At 42.7% G+C, this 22282-nt stretch overlaps 1 protein-coding gene across 1 annotated transcript; it reads left to right on the forward strand.

Annotated features, from left to right (window-relative positions):
* The first annotated feature begins 411 nt into the window (after positions 1–411).
* CCNH (cyclin H) lies at positions 412–21675 on the forward strand. The gene is made up of 9 exons (XM_015407482.1): positions 412–736; positions 2406–2528; positions 6214–6287; positions 6793–7003; positions 9461–9624; positions 10300–10370; positions 16677–16788; positions 19285–19345; positions 21542–21675. The coding sequence occupies exons 1-9, from the start codon at positions 620–622 to the stop codon at positions 21572–21574; spliced, it is 966 nt and encodes a 321-aa protein (XP_015262968.1). The 5' UTR covers positions 412–619; the 3' UTR covers positions 21575–21675.
* The last annotated feature ends 607 nt before the right edge of the window (positions 21676–22282 follow it).

Raw genomic sequence — 22282 nt, forward strand, 5'->3', positions numbered from 1 at the left:
CTTCATGCATGGACATGGCGGAATGGATTCTAGTCCATGAATGCTTGAAATGCCACAACGGTGCAGTCCTATGAATCATTACTCCAGTGTAAGCCTATTGAAACCGACAGACTTGGATTAACTCTGCAGTGCATACAATTGTGCTGCAAATTGGTTAGTCTTTAATGTGCCAAAAGACTCCATTTTATCTTTTCACCTTCAATGAGAGACCATGCCTCCACGCGAAGGCATCTTGCGCGCGACTTCAGGCTCCTCTTCTAGAGCTAAGAGAAAGACGTAAGCCCATCAATAACAGTACTCCGCTGCAGGTCGCGTCTAAGTGCAGCCATGCGCGGGTTCATTTGAGGCAGTACACCAGAAGAAGCGTGTGACAGCCTTGCTGCGCAGCCTGCTCCGCCTTCACTCTGGAGCCAGAAGTAGAAAGCGGAGAGGAACTAGCAGATCCCTATCTCTTTGGACTTTGGTGACGTCTACGAGGAAGAAAGACACTAGTCTCTACAGCGCATGCTGGGGTGGTACCGCGCATGGCATGCTGAGGCGAAGAAGTGAGTTGGTGGTCGATGAAGCTGCCGGTGTCATAAGTACGAGACGCGCTGGCGTGTCGCTGTAAGCCATCGGGATGTTCCACAGCAGCACGCAGAGACGCCACTGGACCTTCCGCAGCGAGGAGGAGCTGAGTCGGCGCCGGGCCGATGCCAACCGCAGGTTCCGGTGCAGAGTCGTGGCCAATGGGAAGGTACCGGCGGCGAGACAGAAGGAGGGCGGGGAGAGGGGTGGGCGTCGGCCTTGCGTTTCCGCCTTCCTCCCGTGGACGGAATAAAAAACCAAACGCAAGGCTCGCAGTGCAATGCTTGGCTTGTCTACTCGACAGTGAGACCCGCTGTAGTCAGGGGTGCTTACTCCGAGGTAGAAGTGCGTAACCTCACCGCCTGTTTGTTCAGGAGCAAGTCCCACTCAGTGCAATGTGATTTAGTTTTCGATGACAGAGACAGTCGCTAGGGTGCAAGCCCCACTGAACTCAGCGGAACTTATGTCTGAGTAAACATGCTTGGATGGCACTGCTCTCGTCTGTTAAATGTGCTTAGCACTGCAGGCAAAATCGCTTCTTCCTTGCAGCACTCTCTGTTAGGTTCAGTATGTTAGGCATACAGAAGGGGGGGGGTGGAGAGCCAGTGCTTTTGTCAGGATTAATTTCCCATCACTTGACTGTGTAATAATGAAACTATTTCTTAGTATTTATATGAGGCTTTTCAATCCCTCAGTATTAATCGGTGGTGACATGAGATGCCAGTATACTCTTTTTGAGATTAACATTGCAGTCCCATGCAAAGTGAATGGATTTAGACTAGGGTAGGTGCACAAAGTGCTGCTGTCAGACATTGAAAAGTATCATCTTTTATATTGGTGATGATACTTCCTTTCCAAATAGTGTTTCTTAGTGTTTATAGTGCCATTCTCATCAGATCTCAAAAGCTAAGCAGGGTTCAGCCTTGGCTAGTATTTGAATGGGAGACCACCAAGGAATACCAGGGTCATGATGCAGAGGCAGGCAGGGGCAAAACAACCTCTGAAGCTCTCTGGCCTTGAAGACCCTACAGGGTCGTCATAAGTCAGCTGTGATTTGATGGCAAAAGTGACAAAGCATTCATAGTGCCTCACATTCATTTTTTTCTGTATGTAATTCTTGTATTAACATCCTGCCTAGCGTTTAAACACCCTTATGTCAGCACTGTGACAGGTCAGTGTTTTTATCCCAATATTAAAGCTGGCAGACTGAGAGATTAGCTTGGCTAAGGCCATCTAGTGGATTTGTGCAAGTGGTAAGATTCAAGTCAGGTTTGTTCTGATGTCTCACCGAGTTCCGTGGGGCTTACTAACAAGTAATTGTTTTTTATGTATTTTATCTGTATGGTAAGCTGCCTTGAGTTTTTTGTAAGGTAGAAAGGCAGCTAATAAATGTTTTAGATAAATTGCCTATATAATCACAGCTGGCATATTTTAGCCATTCTGCTACACTAGCTCCCTAGTGTTCAAAACCAAAGTGCATTTTATTGACACATTTGTTAATTTAGTTAGTTTAATTTGTAGCTTCTATGTTTAATTTGTGGCTTCTATGCACCTAGGATGCTGGGGGGGGGGGGGGGGTGTCCTTACTTTTTAAAAACTGGCCGTCTGTGAAACAAATCCCTTTGCATCCAGTGTTCCTTTCCTCTTCCCTTATTTGTGTTATGACTGCTTTGTTAGCTAGAAACTTGTATTATTTGGGCTCCTTAAATCTATTTTCATACTCGTGCTTTTTTTTTTGTACTAACATTTTAACTTGCATTTAAATGATTTCACTTAAGAATTCTGGCCTGTGCTTAATGAGGAGTTCTGATTTAAGATGCCTTTTGTCCTTCCAATAGGTTCAACAGAATGACTCCTTTATTCTTGAGCCACATGAAGAGTTGACAATTTGTAAATACTATGAAAAAAGATTACTGGATTTCTGCTCTGTCTTCAAGCCAGTAATGCCCAGATCTGTGGTGGTAAGTTGCTTATATTGGGTGCTCTTTCACGTGTTTTAGAGGAAGTAACTTAGTCTTTTCCTGTTTTTGATAGAAGAATGTTCTGTGTTTAGTAATGTTCCTGCCCGCCTTATAAACTCATCTCCCTGCCCCGACCCCATGAAAAGTTTAAGTTCAGTTTATTACAAAATAAGACACAATTTCTGTTTGCTGTAGTACTGGACTTACTGCTGAGGATGTGCGGGCCACCTTTTTGACCACAAGTGAGAAACTGCTGCCTGTCTCTAGAGACATACAGTTAAGGAGCCCAAAGATTCCAGAATAGAATGCATGGCCCTTTGGAGCCAGGCTGAGCGCCACCAATTTTTTTTAAAAAGCACTGTGCCGCCTCCCATGCTTGTGCTTTGCACAGTTGAAACACACTGCACTCCTTGTGACAGAAAGGTGTACCCAGTCCCCCCACTTCCCTGTCAGCCAGTCTTCAGAGAGAAATAATATCTTCATTCCTTGCTCCACAGAAGCCTTGTGCTTCCTTCGACATAATCTGTGCCCAGGCTAAGCCTGGCATATGTGATGCAATAAAGAATACTGTCTGTGAGCATGTGTAGAGTATCTTTTCTTCATATCTGAACAAGACTGCTGGAGGTGAGGGGTTCCTGGGTAGATGGTGTGACTTGTGAAAATCAAACCTGCTGTCTCTCCCCCCCCCCCCCCCCCCAAAAAACCGTACAACTGGAACAAATGACTCCTAACAGTAGACAAATGACTTTTCATAACTTTCGTTCCACACCCCTGTCAGGATATTCACAGAACTGACCTCTTTTTAACTTTAAACAAAATGAAGCATTCAGAGTTGCAGTATATCAGCTTGATGGATTCCTGACATGCTGGTGGAACAGGAGATACGAAGCTGCAGAGGTTGAGATGAGAGACAGACCACTGGGTAGGCAGTAGCTGCAAAACTGAGTTTCCTGACCTGAGACTTTAGCTTCCTTCAGACTTGAGGACGAACAGCCTGCGGATAGCTGTCTAACACCTATCTGGGTGTGGCACCCCAGAGGTTGAAAAATTAAGTTTCTCAGAAACAGTTAATTCGTCTTACTGGATTTAGTAGCCAGAAAGCATTACGAGACTCATGGGGTCACCCTTGGAATCCATGAGTCTTCACACTGGAAACAAATGCTGAGGGATTTGTGTTGAAAATGAACAGGTTGCTCTCGTGTCATTTGTATAATATGGATGTTGTGCTGGGGGGTGGGGGTCAGAACTTGTGTCTCTTGCCTGCTGAGAGAGTTATACTGTGACATTCATACTGGAAATCTGGACAGTTCTAATTTGTGGGTGTGAGTTTTCTTGCATTATGCAGGGGTGATAACATATTTTCCAAACCCTCTAAAGATGTGGCCTTTGAACCACTCCTTTACATACCTTTCATTTTTTGTGCCAACCTTCAATATTTAAGTTTTTCTCATTTTCTGTAAGCCTAAAAAGTGGTTGGTTCTACACTCTTTGATTATAGAGATGAGTATGTCTGAACTGAGCTATAATATGGGGTGGCATACCGTTCCATGGAAGACATGCGCTGCTCAAAGCTCTGGAAGAAGGACTTCATAGTCTTTCTCTTCAGCAGAAATAGACTGTTGTGTTGTTGTTCACTGTCACATGAATTATTACACATACATAAAAGCATTTTGAGTTAAACTTTTGAATCAAATGTTTTACAAACCTTAATAAATCAGTGTGTCAATACAGCCAAATAAACATGTACGCATATACGATTTGATTATGCATCTAAACAATTATCTGTGTGAGTGACTTAAACCATTGGAGTAATCCAAAGCACAAGCAACATCTAGATTCACAAACATTTTAGACTTAGAGGACTGAGCTGGTCTTATGACATGTAAATTATTTCTATTTAGAAAATAGCTCTGAATATAATATCTGTAATCATGAGAAATGGCAAAGGGTGTTTGGAGCTATCTAGTAGTCACAGTTATGTGCAATAGCTTAAAATGTTTATGCATTCCTTGATTTAATTATCAACCTCATGCAAAACAAGGTCATCACTGCTTGCCCACGTTGACCTGCAGTGTAATTCCTGCAATTTTACCCTCACAATGAAATATATCAAAACCAGTGAAAGTTACCTCAAAAGAATTATGAACTTAAAAAAAGAGTTATTTCCATAAAGGCTATCCTCAATCTTCAGTGAATGTGGTATATTTTCATGGACTCCCCTGAAGAAGATTTCAAATATATTGGGAATTATGTATCATATTAAGAGTACCTTCTGGCTTGCTGGACTTTTAAAATTCATTAGATCAACCAGCATACCAGTTTGTTTTTGGCAGTGGCCCAAATCTGCCTGGCTCGTCTCTTTTCTTGCAAAATTACTCATTTTTTTAATTTGTTGTAACCACCAGCCTGCTTCTAGATGAAATGTTAAGAATGTAAGAAGAGCCTTGCTGGATTAGACCAGTGGTCCATCTAGTCCAGTGGCCAGTCAGTTCCTCTGGAAGTCCAACAATACGGCTTACTCATTAGTATTCCAAAAAGTGCAAACTTATTAAAAGGAAAATAAAACTTGTGTCTAGCCAGAGCAGTTTATAAGAAAGGGCATACTGGAATGGGAGTACTGTGTCTGTGGAGTACAGTGCCTGTCTGGAAAATGGAACAGAACTAGGGCAGGTATATTTATTAAAATTCTCTGAGCTAGAACACATAAGAAAATAAGATTCTAATAGCAGTTTTACCCATGGATAGTTGCACCTGCTTTCAGGGACCCATTAAAAGCATTTTCTAGGTCTATATATTTATACTGTTTTACACTTGATAATTTTTAAAATATCTATGCCCATTTTGTGAATTAAGGTAAAGGTAAAGGTTTCCCTTGCTCAAAAGCTAGTTGAATCCAACTCTAGGGGGCGGTGCTCATCTCCATTTCCAAGCCAAAGAGCCAGTGCTGTCCGAGGACTTCTTCGGGGTCATGTGGCTGGCATGACTAAACGCTGAGGCGCACAGAACACTGTTGCGTTCCCACCGAAGTGGTACCTATTTATCTTCTTGCAATTTCTTGCTTTCAAACTGCTAGGTTGGCAGGAGCTGGAACTAGAGATGGGAGCTCAGTCCATCACGCGGCACACTCGGGTCTCGAACTGCTGAACTACAGACCTTCTGGTCTGCAGCTCAGCGTTTTAACCTCTGAGTCACCATAGCCCTATTTTGTAAATTAGTTGTTGCTAATAGTCTTCTAAAATGAAACTAAGTAACAGAAGGAATATGCTAAAATTGGTGGCAATGAGGCGTCCTAATACTAAATTACTTCAGTCCAGTACATAAGTTACAGTGAACAAATGTACAGTCTGTGTATGGTGTGCAGTTGATTTTTTTATATGTGTATTGAGTAGTGTTCATGTTACATTCAACACGTGTACCCCACATTTAACGAGGTGCTAGTCAGTGGTTGCATTTGTAAAGTGAATGTACACTAACTTTATTCCAAACAGATGTATGTGTGTTCATGCAGGAAATACATGTGTTCCCTGTAATGTGTGAACAGGCCTTCTGTTTTTCATGTGTAGAATTGAATTGCCTGATATGTCATGCATTTTACTTTATCTCTGTGTGTGTTCTGTATGCTAGCAGCTAATTCCTTTTAAACTATGGTACATGACTGGACTTTCTGACCTGAGTTTCCTTCTAGGGATCAGCTTGCATGTACTTCAAACGTTTTTATCTCAATAACTCAGTGATGGAGTATCATCCTCGTGTGATTATGTGAGTAACTGGCTCTCTTTGTCAGCTAATACTAATCTGCAAGTTGTAAACTCTGTCCCATTTAAGCTTGGGTGATGTACGTGGTGTACCTTTTGTCCTCAACAAGCCTGTGGTAAGTTAGGCTGAGAGAGTGACTGGCATAAGGGCAGTTTTGTGGCTCAGCAAGGATTTGAGTCCAACATCCAAAACACTAAAACAGAACAGCTATAGAATGTTAAAAATTGATGTATTTATTTAAAATATTTTTATGCTGCCTTTCCACATGATCAGGATCCCCAAGGTGGCGCACATAAAAGCATAAAAACATCTGAACAATGAAAGACATTTACAATTATTAAATAATTCAATAAAAGCACAAGTCAAGGATTATCTTTATGTTAGAGATCCCCCCCCCTTAGGATATAGGTGAATGAGTTCTAAATGCTTTTTATTTTTGTCCGTGTGTATATAAATTAATTACTGTAGAATAAACAGTAGACTCAAGTGTGTGTGTTTGTTTTTTAAGGTTAACATGTGCATTTTTGGCATGTAAAGTTGATGAATTTAACGTGTCCAGTGCACAGTTCGTTGGCAATCTTCGTGAAAGCCCAATAGGCCAGGAAAAGGCCTTGGAACAGATCTTGGAATATGAATTGCTACTCATTCAGCAGCTGAATTTCCATCTTATAGTGCACAACCCTTACAGGCCATTTGAAGGCTTCTTGATTGATCTGAAGGTAACTTAAATGTTTGTTTCTTAAGAAATTTACCTTTTTAATGTAAAATGAGAGTAAGGTATTTAAAATATGAATGTTATAAACAGGACTTATTAAGATAAATCATTTATGGACTTGGAGTAGCCTGTCGTCAATGTGCTGACTACACCCAGCTCTGTATTGCTTTATCCAAATTTTCTGATGATGCTGTAGAGATCCTGAACCACTGCCTTTTATTGAAGTGGTTAGATGGCTAAGGGTGAACAAGCTGACACTGAATCCTGGCAATACAGAGGTAATGCTGGTTGGAAAGGCTGCCCACCTTTGGTAGGGTCCACTTCATGCTCATTGACTGATGTAAGAGCCTAGGAGTTATACTGGAACAAGCCCTATTACTGAAGAAGCAAGTTAATGCAAATGCAAAAAGAAATTCTGTAAAATTCATAAGATGCCCCCCTACCTTGACTTGGCTGACCTGGCCACATGGATCCATGCTCTACTTTGAGGGTAGACTATTGTAATGCACTGTACATAGGTCTGCCCCTAAAGACAACTCAGAAACTCCAGTTGGTGCACAGCATTGCAGTCTGGTAACTACGTAGAACATGCATGTCACACCCAGTCTGCAGACACTCCATGGGTTACTGATGAACTACTGAGTTCATTCTGAGGTTTTGATTATTACAAAGTTCTTAATGGCCTTGGTCTAAAGGTACCACCCTGCGAATGGGTAAGATTCGCAGCTGCCTGTTCACATGCAGTGGTGGAACAGCTTGCTTGAGGAAAAGAAGAAGCTTCCCACACTTTGATGTAGCGGTTAAGTGCGCGGACTTTAATCTGGGAGAACTGGGTTTGATTCCCCACTCCTCCACTTGCAGCTGCTGGATGACTTTGGGCAAGCCATAGTTCTGTCAGAACTGCTTCTGAAAGAGCAGTTCTCTCAGAGCTCTCTCAGCCCTGCCTACCTCACAGGGTGTCTGTTGTGGGGAGGGGAAGAGAAAGGAGTTTGTAAACCGCTCTGAGACTCTAACCAATCTCCTCCTCCTCCTCCTGTCATTTTGCAGAATGTGCAAAACAGTAATGTTCAAGATAGCATTTTTTTTTTTTTTAAAGAGATTAGAATTGTAGTAAAATGAAACAGTCCAGGAAGGAACCTTTATAATGGAATAGGAGTGTAGTCCATTGCAAAAAAGAGATTAGAATGGTAGTAAAATGAAACAGTCCAGGAATAGGAATATAATGGAATAGGAGTGTAGTCCATTGCAATTATTATTGTAGGTATCACCTATTTTTACTGCATTATCTTATACCTGTAATCCACATTATGTATTATTTGCATTTGTTTGTTGTTTGCATCATTCTCTGATTCTGTAATCCTAGTCCTCTTGCATTCTTCATTATTTTATTCTGTCTGATTGCACTGCTCGATAGCCTGTAATCAGCCATGAGTCTTAGCAAGAAAGGTGGACTATAAATAAAGTAAGTAAATATATCTATCCAATCCTAGCTGTAATGTTCTATTTGAGTTTCTGGGTGAATAGTATTTTTGGATCAAGTAGTCATGATGGGATTCTTGAGAATCAGAGGATTGTTTAAGTAGTCTGTTTTGACAGTTCACTAAGCAAACAATATCTCTTTCTTTTGATCAGTGAACTTTCAAAACCTGTATATTTTGGTTTACAGTGATTCAGATATACCAGAAATGAATTAATACTTCAACAGCTCAGTGTATAATAGGCTGTGCCGTGCTTTTTGGGGGCGAAGTGCATGGGCCATTTACAGCACCATTCTTTCACTAATGTGGGCTAATACTGCAGTGAAGTGAAAGGTATGGATGGTATGAACAGGAAAGAAGTCATCGTAGCCCTTCCTTGCAGTAACTTGCTGCCACCTCAGGGTGGCTGTATTATGTTAAGCTCTGTGTATGACAGGAGTTGTGATGTAAATGATAGCCGGTGATGTGTTGGCACCAGATGCTGTGTTAAATGTTTTAACTGATTTTTTAAAAACATGAAGGTACAATGGTGGGTTTTATTAATTGTAATCATCATCATAAGATGATGTTGAGACGTTTGGCAGTATTGCTCCCTCAGTTCATAAAACTCTGGTGATGGGCATTCCAGATGATGCTATTATTTATCTGTTTGCTACCTTTTATCTGCCATCTTTCTGCCACTGCATTCAAGGTGGTTTACAATTCAAATTATTTGCCTGGCGTATAGTAGATGTAATATATAAAGAAAGAGAGTCAGGAGAAAAGAACAAAACAATCAGATTGAGGTACCATGTCTTAGATGATACAGATTAGACTTGGTGGGGGTAGACAGTTGTCTTTGGACTCACATTTATTATAAATAAAGAGGCCTGTTTTTCTTTCTTTTTTTAAATTAATATTCATTTTAATCTTGTCCTAAACACTGGAATTATGGAAGTTCTAGCAGCATCTGAAGTGCAAACTTAAACCATTTTCCCCCCTAGACTCGTTATCCATTGCTTGAGAATCCTGAGACACTGAGGAAAACAGCCGACGACTTTCTTAATCGGGTATCTTTGACAGATGCCTGCCTTCTATATACACCTTCTCAGATAGCTCTCACTGCTATCCTGTCTAGCACGTCCAGAGCAGGGATCAATATGGAAAGGTAGATAATATTTTGGATGCTTCAGTTATTAGTTTTTTTCCTCCGTTGTGTAATTATTCTGTATATTAAACAAATTACCCTTTGTGCAGCTATGAAAGGGTGCATATACTACACTAATAGCACTCAATCGCAGCACAGAGAACAGAGTTGGTTATCACTAATTGTTCTTCAAGCACATATTCATATGTGGCTGGTCATTTTGGCTGACTTCTTAGGCCTGTGTATGTGACTCTGCTCAGAGAAGAACGGTTGCTTGTGTTGGGATTCAATGTCCGTTGCCTTTGAAATGATTGTTATGCATAGTTATTAATGTCTGTTACCATAAGTTAATGTTTCTACAGTACATCTTTTAGTCATAATTCCATGTTTTGCTTTTTGAACATTATCTTTCATGCCCAAGGGGTGTGGATGCTTGAAAATTTAAGACATTTCTGTAAAACATGCATTTCGTGATCACTTAATCTTTTAAACATTATTATCAACTGGATTTTATGCTTCTTTTAAATACCACATTTGTTTTCATATGCTGAAAACCGGCATTCCATCACATAACACAAAACATGAACTAAAATGTAATTCTCTGTATTGGCATGTATGTTAATTTAAATGCTGCTTATAGCTGTTGTTGCATCCAAACAGTGATAGTGGGATCTAATTTTCACAATCTTTTGACAGTTACTTGTCAGAAAGTCTAATGCTGAAAGAGAACAAAGCTTCCCTCTCCCACTTACTGGACGGCATGAAATGTAAGTAAAGCCGCTGAGAAGGAGATGGTGTGTACAGATTTAGTTAAAACTATGATGCATATCACAGAAATAAAGAGGCTTTGCAAAAGAGTTGATCGCCATTTGAAAGAAAATAGTACCTCCCCTCCCTATATATAGTTGCCGTACTACTTGTTCTTTGTTTCCTAAGTGATTACTAGGACACCTGTAATAACAAACTTGTATTTGGCTGATGATGAAAGAACCCTGAATGGTTGTCTTGTCTTGTTTTTGTCTTCCCTGCCCCATGTAGGACATGAAATGACAAGAGCACAGCAAGATGTATAGTGCAGTGGTATGCCTTTTTTGTAGTCAGCCAAGCTCTCCTTTCAGAACCATGAAGAAACAAAGGTTTTTTCACTGATTCTGACAGCTAATAAAAAATAGTAGCAATGGGTTGCATCCAGACAGGTTTTCTGCTGGTGAAAAAGGAAGGAGGGGTTCTCTGACCACCATAGGATATGCTGAGGATGCTGTGGCCTGTAAGAACAAAAGCTATGTCGGATGTGGTCTGTAGTGAGGAGAGGAATTGGGTGAGACTGAGTGAAAACTGTCTGAATCCAGCCCACTGACTGGTGGAAGCCAACAAGTCCATCCCTTGCCAGCAAGGATTATACACACCAGTCCTGTGCAGTGGAGAGGAGGTGCATCTTTGAAAAGGTGCCTGCAGTGGAAAATTTAACTTTCTGCTAGGGGTTGTTTGTGCCATTACTGTGATTCTTCAGTTTAGATCAGTAGAAACTTGTTGGCCACTAATTTCTTCTGGAAGGGGAACAATTCAAAGGTGACTGAAGTTAACTACAGGCATACATTTATGTGTATGTGCACACGTATGGTGTATTAAATTTTTGTTAGACCTGGTTGTTTTTTGGGCGAGTATGTGAAGATGCCATCTTGAGTTGTGAAAGGATCTGTGGAAAACTGCTTCACCTTCCATAGTTTGGCACATAATCCCCACCTATTTAGAAGCATGTTTTTTCTCCCTTTTGCTGTAGCACATGTTTAAAATATTTTTTCATTGTGATCCCAACAAGTGAGGCATTGCACATTGGGGCATCATGGAGCCAATCGGATTATGTGATGTCACTAAAACAAATGTTTTTACTCTGAATGGGGTCAGGATCTGGAGGTGGATCTCTGTTGCCTAGCAACTGAGCCAGTGTGTCGTGATACTCTACTCTGGCAGCTTCAGTGCCAGCTAGTACTGCATCACAGGACTGTTGCTGTGATCCATCTCTAGTTGTATGTAGTTATGCATCACTAGTGGGGCAGAATATGGAAGGCAATGCATCACCATTCATGTTCTGTCCCCCCACCCCTGATACACACATTAGTGAACCAGGTATTACAGGACCAGCAGGGCCAGCTCCAGGTTTTCTTGCACACTAGGCGAGGCTAACCCCCCCCCCCCGGTGTGCCTACCAATTTTCAAACATAAATGCATTTTAGGGAGAATGAAAAACACAAAATTTGAAATTGCTAATTTTAAATTGGTTTACATTTTTAAACAATATGGTTTTATTCTGGTTGAATGGCTTTTAAGATGTGTTTTTGTGCTCTGACCTTTAGGGGTTCGGAAGCCCACAATCCCAGTGTCTTTGCTCCTGATCTGGTTCTACAGTAACAATTAGCACAGTAATACTTGGGGGAGGGCCCGGATTAGAGGATGCAAAGACAGCAAAAAGAGACAGAGTGGAAAAAAGAGCTTCAGCTCCTTGTAAGTGCATAATGGTGCACACCTGTATAAGACGAGAGCCCAGGGATCTTCTGGTAGCATCATGAATAGAGTGTATAGCCACATGAATAGAGTGTATAGCCACATGAACTGAGAACGGAAAAGAGGCGCACGACGGGCACGGAGAAGAGGCACCTCTTTGGCTGCACACCTGTCTGCAGGTCTCTTGAGCCCCTTCGTCCAATCGAACTGGCCAGCTCAGAGAGTCCGCCTCTCCCCCCCCCCAGCTGCTCGTGCTGAGAGCTCTCGTTCAGGGTGCGCTCAAATCAGGGGGCCTTTTTCTTTCTGGCTCTTCTGCCATCACCACCTTCCCCCTGCCAGGTAGTGCCTGGATAATTATTAGCCATTATTCGGGTTCAGGACCTTTGGCAGTGGGAAAAAGGGGCGGGTGACCCGAGGACTCCCCCAAAGAGCCGCTGGGGTGGGCTGGGTGGAGGCAGGATCCCGATGGTTGGTGTCTCTCTCTCTCTCTCTCTTGGGAAGGCAGAAAAGGTGGGGTGTGTTTGTAGGCCTAGATAGTCCTTCTTCCCCTCTTTCTTTAGATCAGAGTTAATATTGCTAGCATACCAATGCATTTGACACCTCTTAGTTACACCATAGGTGGGCATGAACAGCTCTTGACTGAGGGAGACTTTCAAACAAAATTAATCTCTTAGTTACACTATGGATGGGCACGAACAGCTTTCAACTAAGGGAGGCTTGCAAACAAAATTAATCAATGTTCTGTTTTAATTTTCAGGAAAATAGTGAAGGTATTCAGAACAGGTGTTCAGAGCCACTGGATACCTTTTCAAATTTATTTTGGCCTAGAACTGGTTTTGTTGAATCTCATGCTGTTTATTTCCATTGATAAATTTTAGTCTGTTCTTTCCAAGTCAGCCTTTTGTGCTGTAATTTACTGTTACTCTCACAGTAAGATCTTCCTTGTTTATTAAAAAAAAGGGAAAGATCTGCCTTGGAGTTTTATCTGTGGAGTTTTATCTGTGTGCCCCACCTTTCCAACATTCTTAACAATGGCAGCAAGACTGTGGAACTCCCTTTGCCAGGGAGAGATTATATGGTAATAAATTTTTACGGGGGACAACCAAATTAGTAATAGCTTTTTTACTGGTAGAAACCAGAACATTGCACAATAGTGCACAAGCTTTTGATTTCTTCAGAACTCTTAATCAATCTTGACAGACAGGAGAGAACTTAATGGGTCTGCGTTACCCGTTCCTTCCTCCACAAAGATGGTGGTGCTTTGGAGAGCATGAAGGGATGCTCTGATCACTCTTGCTTGTGTTTTATTCCTGCTCTGCTGACTCTGTTGATGTGACTTGCATTCTTTTGCTGTCCTTGTCATCTGTTGTCATGTCTAATTTTGTGAGTTTTTTTCTAACATTGTATAGTTTGTGTTTGCTATTTTATTATGCTTTTTAAAAGAAGAAATGAAAGGAGGGCCATAAGTATTTTACTAAACAATGCTGTAAGCCCCTTTCAGGGCATGGTTGAACCACATGGCGTGGCAGCAGTTATAAAAAATACACAAAGGGAATGAAGGTATTAATATTTTGTTCGCTGCAGTTGCTGTTCTCTTGCCAGCATTGCTGCTGTCTTCCAGGGTAGGTGAGACCTGAATTCTCAGTGATGCAAGCATAAAAGTGTCAAAGAAAATGATGGAAGATGTCTGTAGGTGCCGTCTCCCCCCATCCCTGTCCCCAGCCTTGTAGTAGTACTAATAACCTTCAACCTGTGGTCCAGGACACATGAAAAAATGTCAAAACAATAGTACCCAGTTTTGCAGTAGAATGCTGTTTACTAGTCTGTCCCTGACACTGCTTTTGTACTTGCATCAAAGACAACACAGCCTTCAGTTGATTTATGTTTTGAAGGTTTGATATGCAAAATGTGCCCGTGTGTCTTGACAGTTTCCCTAGGACAGCAGTGCTAACTCTGCATTCTCCATTAGCCTCAAGGAAATCCAAAATCATAATGCGAACAATCACTGTAGAGAAGTTCTTTCACTTTGTGCTTACGCTTGTGTCTTGACACTACTTAGAATAAATCCTCTGATGCAAGATGACAGCGAAGAGCCTTACACATGTAATCTTGGCTTCCATGAAGGGCGAAGAGTGTTATGTGGCAAATTTTAAGTCACAACTTTGTTTATGAAACCTTTTGAAAGCAGTCTGGAGGGTCCCCCCCCCCAATTTGCCTGACAAGAGGACTTATTTACCAGGCTTAGCAGGAAATATGAAAATTTCTGAATCAATTTAATTTCTTTAATGGCTCTAGAATTGCTGGGTAAGTTCTATCTAGTTAAACAGGCGCTGCACTTCTTTAGTCCATTTCTAAACGTCATCAGCTTTTATAAGTTGGATATGGAATCCTCCTTAGAGTAGCTGAGTAAATGGACTTGTTTATTTTATGATTTGTTTAATTAATTAAAAACATTTTTATGCTGCCTTTCCACCTCATCAGGGTCCACAAGGCAGTGAGCATAAGAAATATTAAAACATTTAAACAATAAAATATACAGTTAAAATTATAACATTCAATTAAAAACACATAAACAACAGTAGAATAATAGTTATAGGTGGTTTGCCAGACAGAACAAAAAAGTATTCACCTGCTGGCGAAAGACACCAGTAGAGATGACCGTAGACAATAGAAAAATCTCCCTCAAGAGGGTGTTCCAAAGTTTTGGTGCCATGATGGAGAAGGCCCTTTCTCGGATTGCCACATGTCTAGCTTCAGATGGTGGGGCAACCAAAGCAGGGCCTCCAAGGAGGACTGGAGTGAGTGGGTATGGGAGAAGGTGGTCCTTAAAGTATGTTGGTCCCAGGCTGTACAGGCTTTAAAGATCAATCTCAGCACCTTGAATTGAACCTGGAAGCAAATTGTAAGCCAGAATAGATGGAACAAGACTGAACTGATATGGTCCCTATGACCCACTCCTATCAACACTGGCTGCAGCATTCTGCACCAACTTTAGCTTCCAGACAGTCTTCAAGGGCAGCCCCATGTAGAGGGCATTGCAGTAATTGAAGCTAGATATTACCAGGGCATGCACCACAGTGGCAAGATCTTTTGGTGTTGTTTGGTGTAGTGGTTAAGTGTGCGGACTCTAATCTGGGAGAACCGGGTTTGATTCCCCACTCCTCCACTTGCACCTGCTGATGTGACCTTGGGTCAGTCACAAGCTCTGGCACAGCTATCCTTCCTTGCTGCCACCTGTTTATCGAACAGGAGGTCCAGGTCCAGGACCACCTCCAAGTTATGAGCCTGCTCCTTAGAGGGAGGCCAACCCCATCCAGAACAGGGCATAACCCATTTTCTGGGTCCCCCACCAGTAGCATCTCCATTTTGTCAGGATGAAGTTTCAGCTTGTTAGCCCTCATCCATTCCAAAATTGTCTCAAGTTACCTGTTCACAGTTTCCACAGCCTCTCTGGGATCTTCTGGTAGCGCGAGATAGAGCTGAGTGTCATCAGCATACTGATGGCAGCTCAGACCAAATCTCTGGATGAATTCTCCCAGCAGCTTTACATAGATGTTAAAAAGCATGGGGAACCTTGGATAATGCCAAAGGACAAAGCAGCAATCCCTGAGTCCTACCCTCAAGATAGGACCAGACCCCCCCACACACACACACAACAGTGTCTCCCAGTCCTGAAAGGCAATCCAGAAGGATACCATGATCAATGGTATCAAAAGCCACCAAGAGGTCCAGGAGAACTAGCAGGATAGTGCTCCCCCTGTCCAGCACATGTCATCCACCAAGGTGACCGAGGCGGTTTCAGTCTCATAACTGGGCCTGAACCTAGATTGGAAAGGATCCAAATAATCTGCTTCTTTCAGGTATCTCTGAAGTTGGACAGCCACCACTCATCCAGTCACCTTGCTCAGGAATGGTACATTTAAGATAGGACAGTTGCTATTCAACCTTCCTGGGTCCAGAGTAGGTTTCTTTAATAGTGGATGTGCCACTGCCTGCTTCAAGGCAGGAGTGACCAACCTATATCTCAGGGAGAGACATTTACTGTCTCCTGGACTGAGTCCCCCCCCCCCGGCATATTTAAGCAGCCAGGAGGGGCAAGGGTCATAAAACAGGTGGTAGGTCTCAAACATCCAAGAATCCTGTCCACATCCTCAGACTGCACAAGCTATAATGTATACCACAAAACTGGGACCATCCAGTTGCTGCTGATGTGGAGTCCAAACTGGAACGAACACAAGAGATTTTATCTGCAAAGTGCTTAGCAAAATGATCATAGCAGGCTGCAGAGCAGTCCATCTCCTCCCAGTGGCCAGAACCCAATAGGCCCCTGACCACCTGGAAGAGTTCTGCAAGTCTACAGAACTGTGATTTATTTGCATGTCTCTCTACATTTTTATAAATTGTTTCTTGACTATAACTGTTTAACATTTCTAACAAACAGATGGTGTTACAGATCACTTTGATCTAATTGCATATGTGCAATTGTGCTCTTTAGCATTTGTGGTTCCATGCAGAGGATTAGAGGAGAGTTGGTCTTTAAATATTGTAAATAAATAGCCATTATTCTTCAGGCATGAAAAATCTGGTAAAGAAATACGAGTCACCACATCCAGAAGAAGTTCCTGTTCTGAAGCAGAAGCTAGAGAAATGCCACAGCCCGGAACTTGCTCTTAACACAAATACGTAAGCACACTTTTTAAAGCTATTATGGGAGCTCTCATACTATGATTTGTGGAAGATGTCTTGTGTAAGGAAAAGCAAGTATCTCTGAAGTCTTTACATTTGACTTCTAGGTAAGTCTGCTCAGAAATGCAGTGCAAAATATTTTATGATTTAGTCTTTCTTTATCAGAGGTTTGAGGCCAAGGTCTCTTACAAGAACGAACAGTCTGGTATTGTTTGTACCTGTGGAAACAGTGTACTGTATATTACAAGATGTGCTTCTGGAGCTGAGCTCATAGAGGGGGGTATTCTTGCTCCTGCATCCCACTGAGCTTTATAAGGGAAATGGTTTAAAAAGCTAATCCATTCTTGCCAATAAATTATTAATTGTATCCAAAGATCAGTGGGTGATCAGGCCGCTGTCTTTGAGGGAGCAGATTGTTGAGGAAGGCACACAGAGATTGCAGGACCTTTGCTAATTAAAGAAAAAAATTCAGATAAGCAGGGTGATGTTACATCTTAAGACTCCTTAGTTCCCATCCAGCAAGACAAAGTCAGATGGCCAAAACTGACTGGAGGCTAATCACTGACTGGAAGCTAATTACCTCCTTAACAATGCAGACCCAGGTAGCAGTCACTGCCAGGTCGGCCTTCTACCGTCTGTGGCTGGTTAGGCAGTTGCCTCTCTTCCTGGATCGTAACGACTTGGCCACAGTGATCCATGCTATGGTCACCTCGAGATTGGACTACTGTAACGCTCTCTACATGGGGCTGCCCTTGTCGCAAATTCGGAAGCAGCAGCTAGTGCAGAATGCAGTGGACAGGCTTTTGATGGGCCTCCCAAGATGGGAGCACATCCAGCCTGTGCTGAGAATACTGCACTGGCTGCCAATAGCATACCGAATTCACTTCAAGGTGCTGGTACTTACTTATAAAGCCCTATATGGCCAGTGTCCGGCATACCTGAAGGACCGCCTTTCCCCATATATACCCCAGAGAGCACTACGGTCGGGGTCTCAGAAACGATTGACCCTCCCTGGTCCTAAGGAAGCCAGGCTTGCTACCACCAGAGTCAGGGCCTTTTCAGTGGCAGTTCCATACTTGTGGAATGAGCTCCTGGAAGAGATCAGGGCTCTGCGGGACCTTTCACAGTTCCGCAGGGCCTGCAAGACAGAGCTCTTCCACCAGGCTTTCGACTAGGAGCCACCTCCACTATCACCACCAACTCCCAGCCTCAAGGGCCAGTTATGTGAAGAACATCGAGAAACTGAAAACTTATAAAGTACGCCGCCTTGTATAATTAGAGAAATATCAACAGCACTTAGTAGTATTATTCTGATTTGAATTGTTTTATTATGATTTTACCGGATTTTAATTGTTATTTATATACTATGTATAATGTTTTAACGAATGTAAGCCACCCTGAGCCTGCGTAGCGGAGAGGGCGGGATATAAGTTAAATAATAAATAATTGTTATGAGGCAGTGCCCTTCACCTTTTTGGTGGAACAGAGTTTTGAATCTTGCCCTGTTGGTCTCCTCCACTGGTTTGGGGACTTGACTTTTATAGTGGGACCTTTGAAGTTTCCCTGATGGTCACCTTTCATAAGCTTGCTCTGTTTCCTTTTATGGTAGCTGACTGTTTTTTGCTTATTGTTGCATTGGCTCCCAACTTTTAAAAGGTCCCTTGTAAATCTTGAGGTTCAGTAAGACTAAATGCTTGGTGAGCTTTTTAGTGGAATCCTTATACTAATACCCAAGTTGCCCCCTCCGTGCGGATATCTATATCTGCACTTTGGGGGCACTTGGGGGGCAGGGGGAGGTTTGTGCACATGTGGGGCAGTCCCCACATGTGCACAAAAATAAAAAAAGTTAAAAAAAAATTCGGGGGGATGTTTAAATCCCCCCGAAAGTGCAAGAGCGTCTCCTGCGCGTGCGCAGGAGACGCTCTGCGACCTACCGGGCTTGCGTGCGGGGGAAGGGAGACAGGCAGGCAAGGCAGGCAGGCAGGCAGGGCGGGAGGGGAAGGACCGGCCTCGCCGCCGCCTTCTGGGAGCCGGCCGGCCGGCTGGCTGGCTGGCGGGCGGGCGGGCGAAGACCGGCCTCGCCGCCGCCACCGCCTCCTCCTCCTCTTTGGAGCCGGCCTGCCGGTCGGGCAGGCAGACGCATGGGCGAGGGGGAGGACGGGGAAGGACCGGCCTCGCCGCTGCCTTTTGGGAGCCGGCCGGCAGGCAGGCAGGCCGGGCTGGCTGGCTGGCTGGCTGGCTGGTTGGCGGGCGGGCGGGGAAAGACTGGCCTCGCCGCCGCCGCGCTCTTCTCTCCCCTCCCCCCGCGAGTATCGCGGGTCCCCCTCTTGTGGAGTTCTGAAACTAGGTCTCCATGGTCCTAGTCTGATATTCTAATGGCTACACCACACTGGCTGTCAGTAGGCCTAAAGGGAAGGAAGGAAATGAAGTAAAAAACAACGGCATTGAAGACTAACATGCTCACTAACTATTTTGTATTGGGGGTGGTGTTAGGAAGAAGAGGAAGGGCTATGAAGAGGATGAATACTTTACAAAAAAATCGAAAATGGATGAGGTCAGTAGATTTCTACACACTTTTCCTGGTCCACTTAAGTTTACGTCCCTTGATCAACTGTGCCAGTTACAGCAAATGAACCAAAGTGAAGGTCAGTCATGTGGGGCAGAAATTTTTATGATGCTGTGTTTTTTAACGGAAAATTTTCTGCCCCACACATGTAAATATATAGTCTGCCTATAGTTGTCAGGGCTGGTGTGCTACAGATCAATCATGTTAGATGGGCTAAATGTGGGAAATGAAGCATGGACCAACCCCAGTGCTTCTACATGGTTTGCCTTCTTTTGCTAACCATTTTTGTATTTAAATTTGAATTTTCCAATTCAGATTTCCCTAGAAAACATAGATCACTGGTAAGGACCATAGTGATGTCAATGGAATTCAGAAATAATCTGGTGAAACCTGTATTAGCATAGGGATCACTCTCTAGCCTGCGTTCATCGCTTCTTGTGGGACTGCTGTAATCAACTGTGACCTGGTTGCACATTATAGTTAGGATTTAGCTTATTCTCTGCAAATCACCTGCTTTGCAGCACTGCAAGTAGTTCTTACACATAGGATTTGGCTGCTGGAGGTGAGAGTATTGTATTTTCTCCAGAAAGCTTCACATTTCTTTATGTGGCTGGGGATTTTGAAACCAGCAGGAAATACTGAACTGGAATGATTTTGTTCCCTAGAGCATGACACCTCAATTCATATTTATGTTCTGCCTTAAATCCGATGAAATATTAACTTTACTACACAAGCACAAAAACAAGTCAAACATAGGAGCAGAAATTGTTCTTGGCAAATGGCTGCATAATCCTGTGAAGGGTACGTTTGTATTCTTGCCTTTGTTGTGTACGCCACTTGGTTTTGTGGGTGGCATAAGCCCAAACCTATAATGGGAGAACGGCTTTGTGGCAAAATATGAGCTAATCTAAATGCTATTAATATACCCACACTGACCTTTTGGAATACAACTGTTTGCCATATAAAGCTGTCTTGTACCTAGTCAGACTACCCATCCCTCTAGTACATTATACTGTGAGACCCCTTCTGAAGAAGGCAGCCCTGGATTGAGGTGCTCTTGGTCAGTGGCAAAACTGCTTAAGGGACTGTAGAGTCAGCCTGTCCTCAAAGGGGTTGCACTCCCTTTGAAGGAACAATTTGTAGCTTGGGGGTGCTCCTAGATCCTGGCCTACGGTTGGAGGCTCGGGACTCCTGTGTGGCACATAGTACTCTGATCAGCTAGCTGATTCGCCACCTACTGCCATTCCTTGGAGAACATGATCTGGCCAGAGTAATCCATGCTCTGATCACATCCAAGTTAGATTATTCTAATGCACTCTGTTTGGGGCTGCCTTTGAAAACTTCAACTGGTTCAAAATGTAGTGGCCAGGCTACTGTCTGGGGTTGGTTACAGGGATATTATCATCCATGCTGAAAGGTCTGCACTGGCTACCCATCTGTTTCTGGCCCAGTTCAAAGCTCTGGGTGTTACCTTTGAGGCCCTAAATTGCTTGGGGCCAGGGTACCTCCCATCCTATCTGGTTAAGATCTGCTTCTCAAGTCCTGCTCTCTGTGCCCCCCCCCCTTCAGAGATGAGACAGGTGATGATTACAGACATTTTATGCTGCTTATGTCTGATGGCTTATTTTTTATGCTGCGTTTTTAATTGTAAGCTACCTCAAGCAAGACTCTGAAGAGGCATCATAAAAACACTTGAAATAAATAAATACTGCAAGCAGCTCTCCCTGGTATCTGCCGAAGGTCTTTTCTACCCTACTAAGAAACCTGCCTGGAATAGGTTCATCTCCATAAAAGTTTTATATTTTGCCCCTGTGTATTTATTGTATTTAGGTTTGCTTTAATTAAAATTGATACTCTGTAACATATATTATACATAAGACTTTTGAAAACAGAACATCTAACTGGTAAGTTTTAATTCTAGATACATCTTAAGCAATGATTGTCAAAGGCAGTGTGGTTTGCTACACTCCCTCACTTTTTCTAGCAGATTGTTTGATAACTCGTTTCTTAGAGAAACTCTACTTAGTAAAATATTGGAAGAAGGCTGCTCAGTGAGAGGATGGGAGTCAGTGGATCAAACCTAAGGAGTATTGTGGTTTTGAATACTTCAGAAGGGGAATAACCTTGTCTGTGCATCTGTTTCCTTTGCGATCAGTGCTTTTAATTTGATTTTTTTAAATTTAGGATGAATGGACAGATGATGACTTCATAGAATGACAGTAACTATCCACGAAGATGAAATGTTGAACACTTTAGAGGAATCTAGATTCTTACAACTCATTGTACAGTTCTCCTACTGTAATAAATAGCTTCTATTATGAAGTGACCAGAGTAATTTACTTCGGTAGCATCACTGCTTATTTGCCAGTGGCCAGTGTGGTGTAGTGGTTAAAAGTGTCAGACTAGGATGTGGGAGACCCAGGTTCAAATTCCCACTCGTGCTATGGAAGCTTTCTGGGTAACCTTGGGCCAGTCACTTTCTCAGTTTAACTTACTTTACAGGGTTGTTGTGAGGATAAAATGAAGGTGAGAATGATTAAACTGCTTTGGGTCCCCACTGGGGAGAAAGGTGGGGTATAAAAGAATTAAATAAATTGGATTTTAATTAGTAATAGACAGCTTTTTCAGATAGCCTTCTGTTAAGGCTGCATTAAGTCTAAAGCTAGACATAGCTACATCTTAAGTCTACCAAAATGGCTTGAACTAGTACTTTTACCCAAATCTGTACTTGTATCAAGTCTACCACATGTCGAGCATCCTACACATGGAAAATAAAGAACATAAATTCTGGGGCAAACCAGGATCTTGTAGTCTGTTGTGTACATGGGTCCCTAACTGGCACAATAGAGACTAGAAAAGAGAAAGACAGAAGGGAGACAAATACTTAATCAGCAAGTAGGTTTATTGCCTTGTCTATGATACAGA

The sequence above is a fragment of the Gekko japonicus genome, unplaced genomic scaffold (assembly GCF_001447785.1).
Source record: "Gekko japonicus isolate JY-2015 unplaced genomic scaffold, Gekko_japonicus_V1.1 scaffold774, whole genome shotgun sequence".
Classification (NCBI taxonomy): domain Eukaryota; kingdom Metazoa; phylum Chordata; class Lepidosauria; order Squamata; family Gekkonidae; genus Gekko; species Gekko japonicus.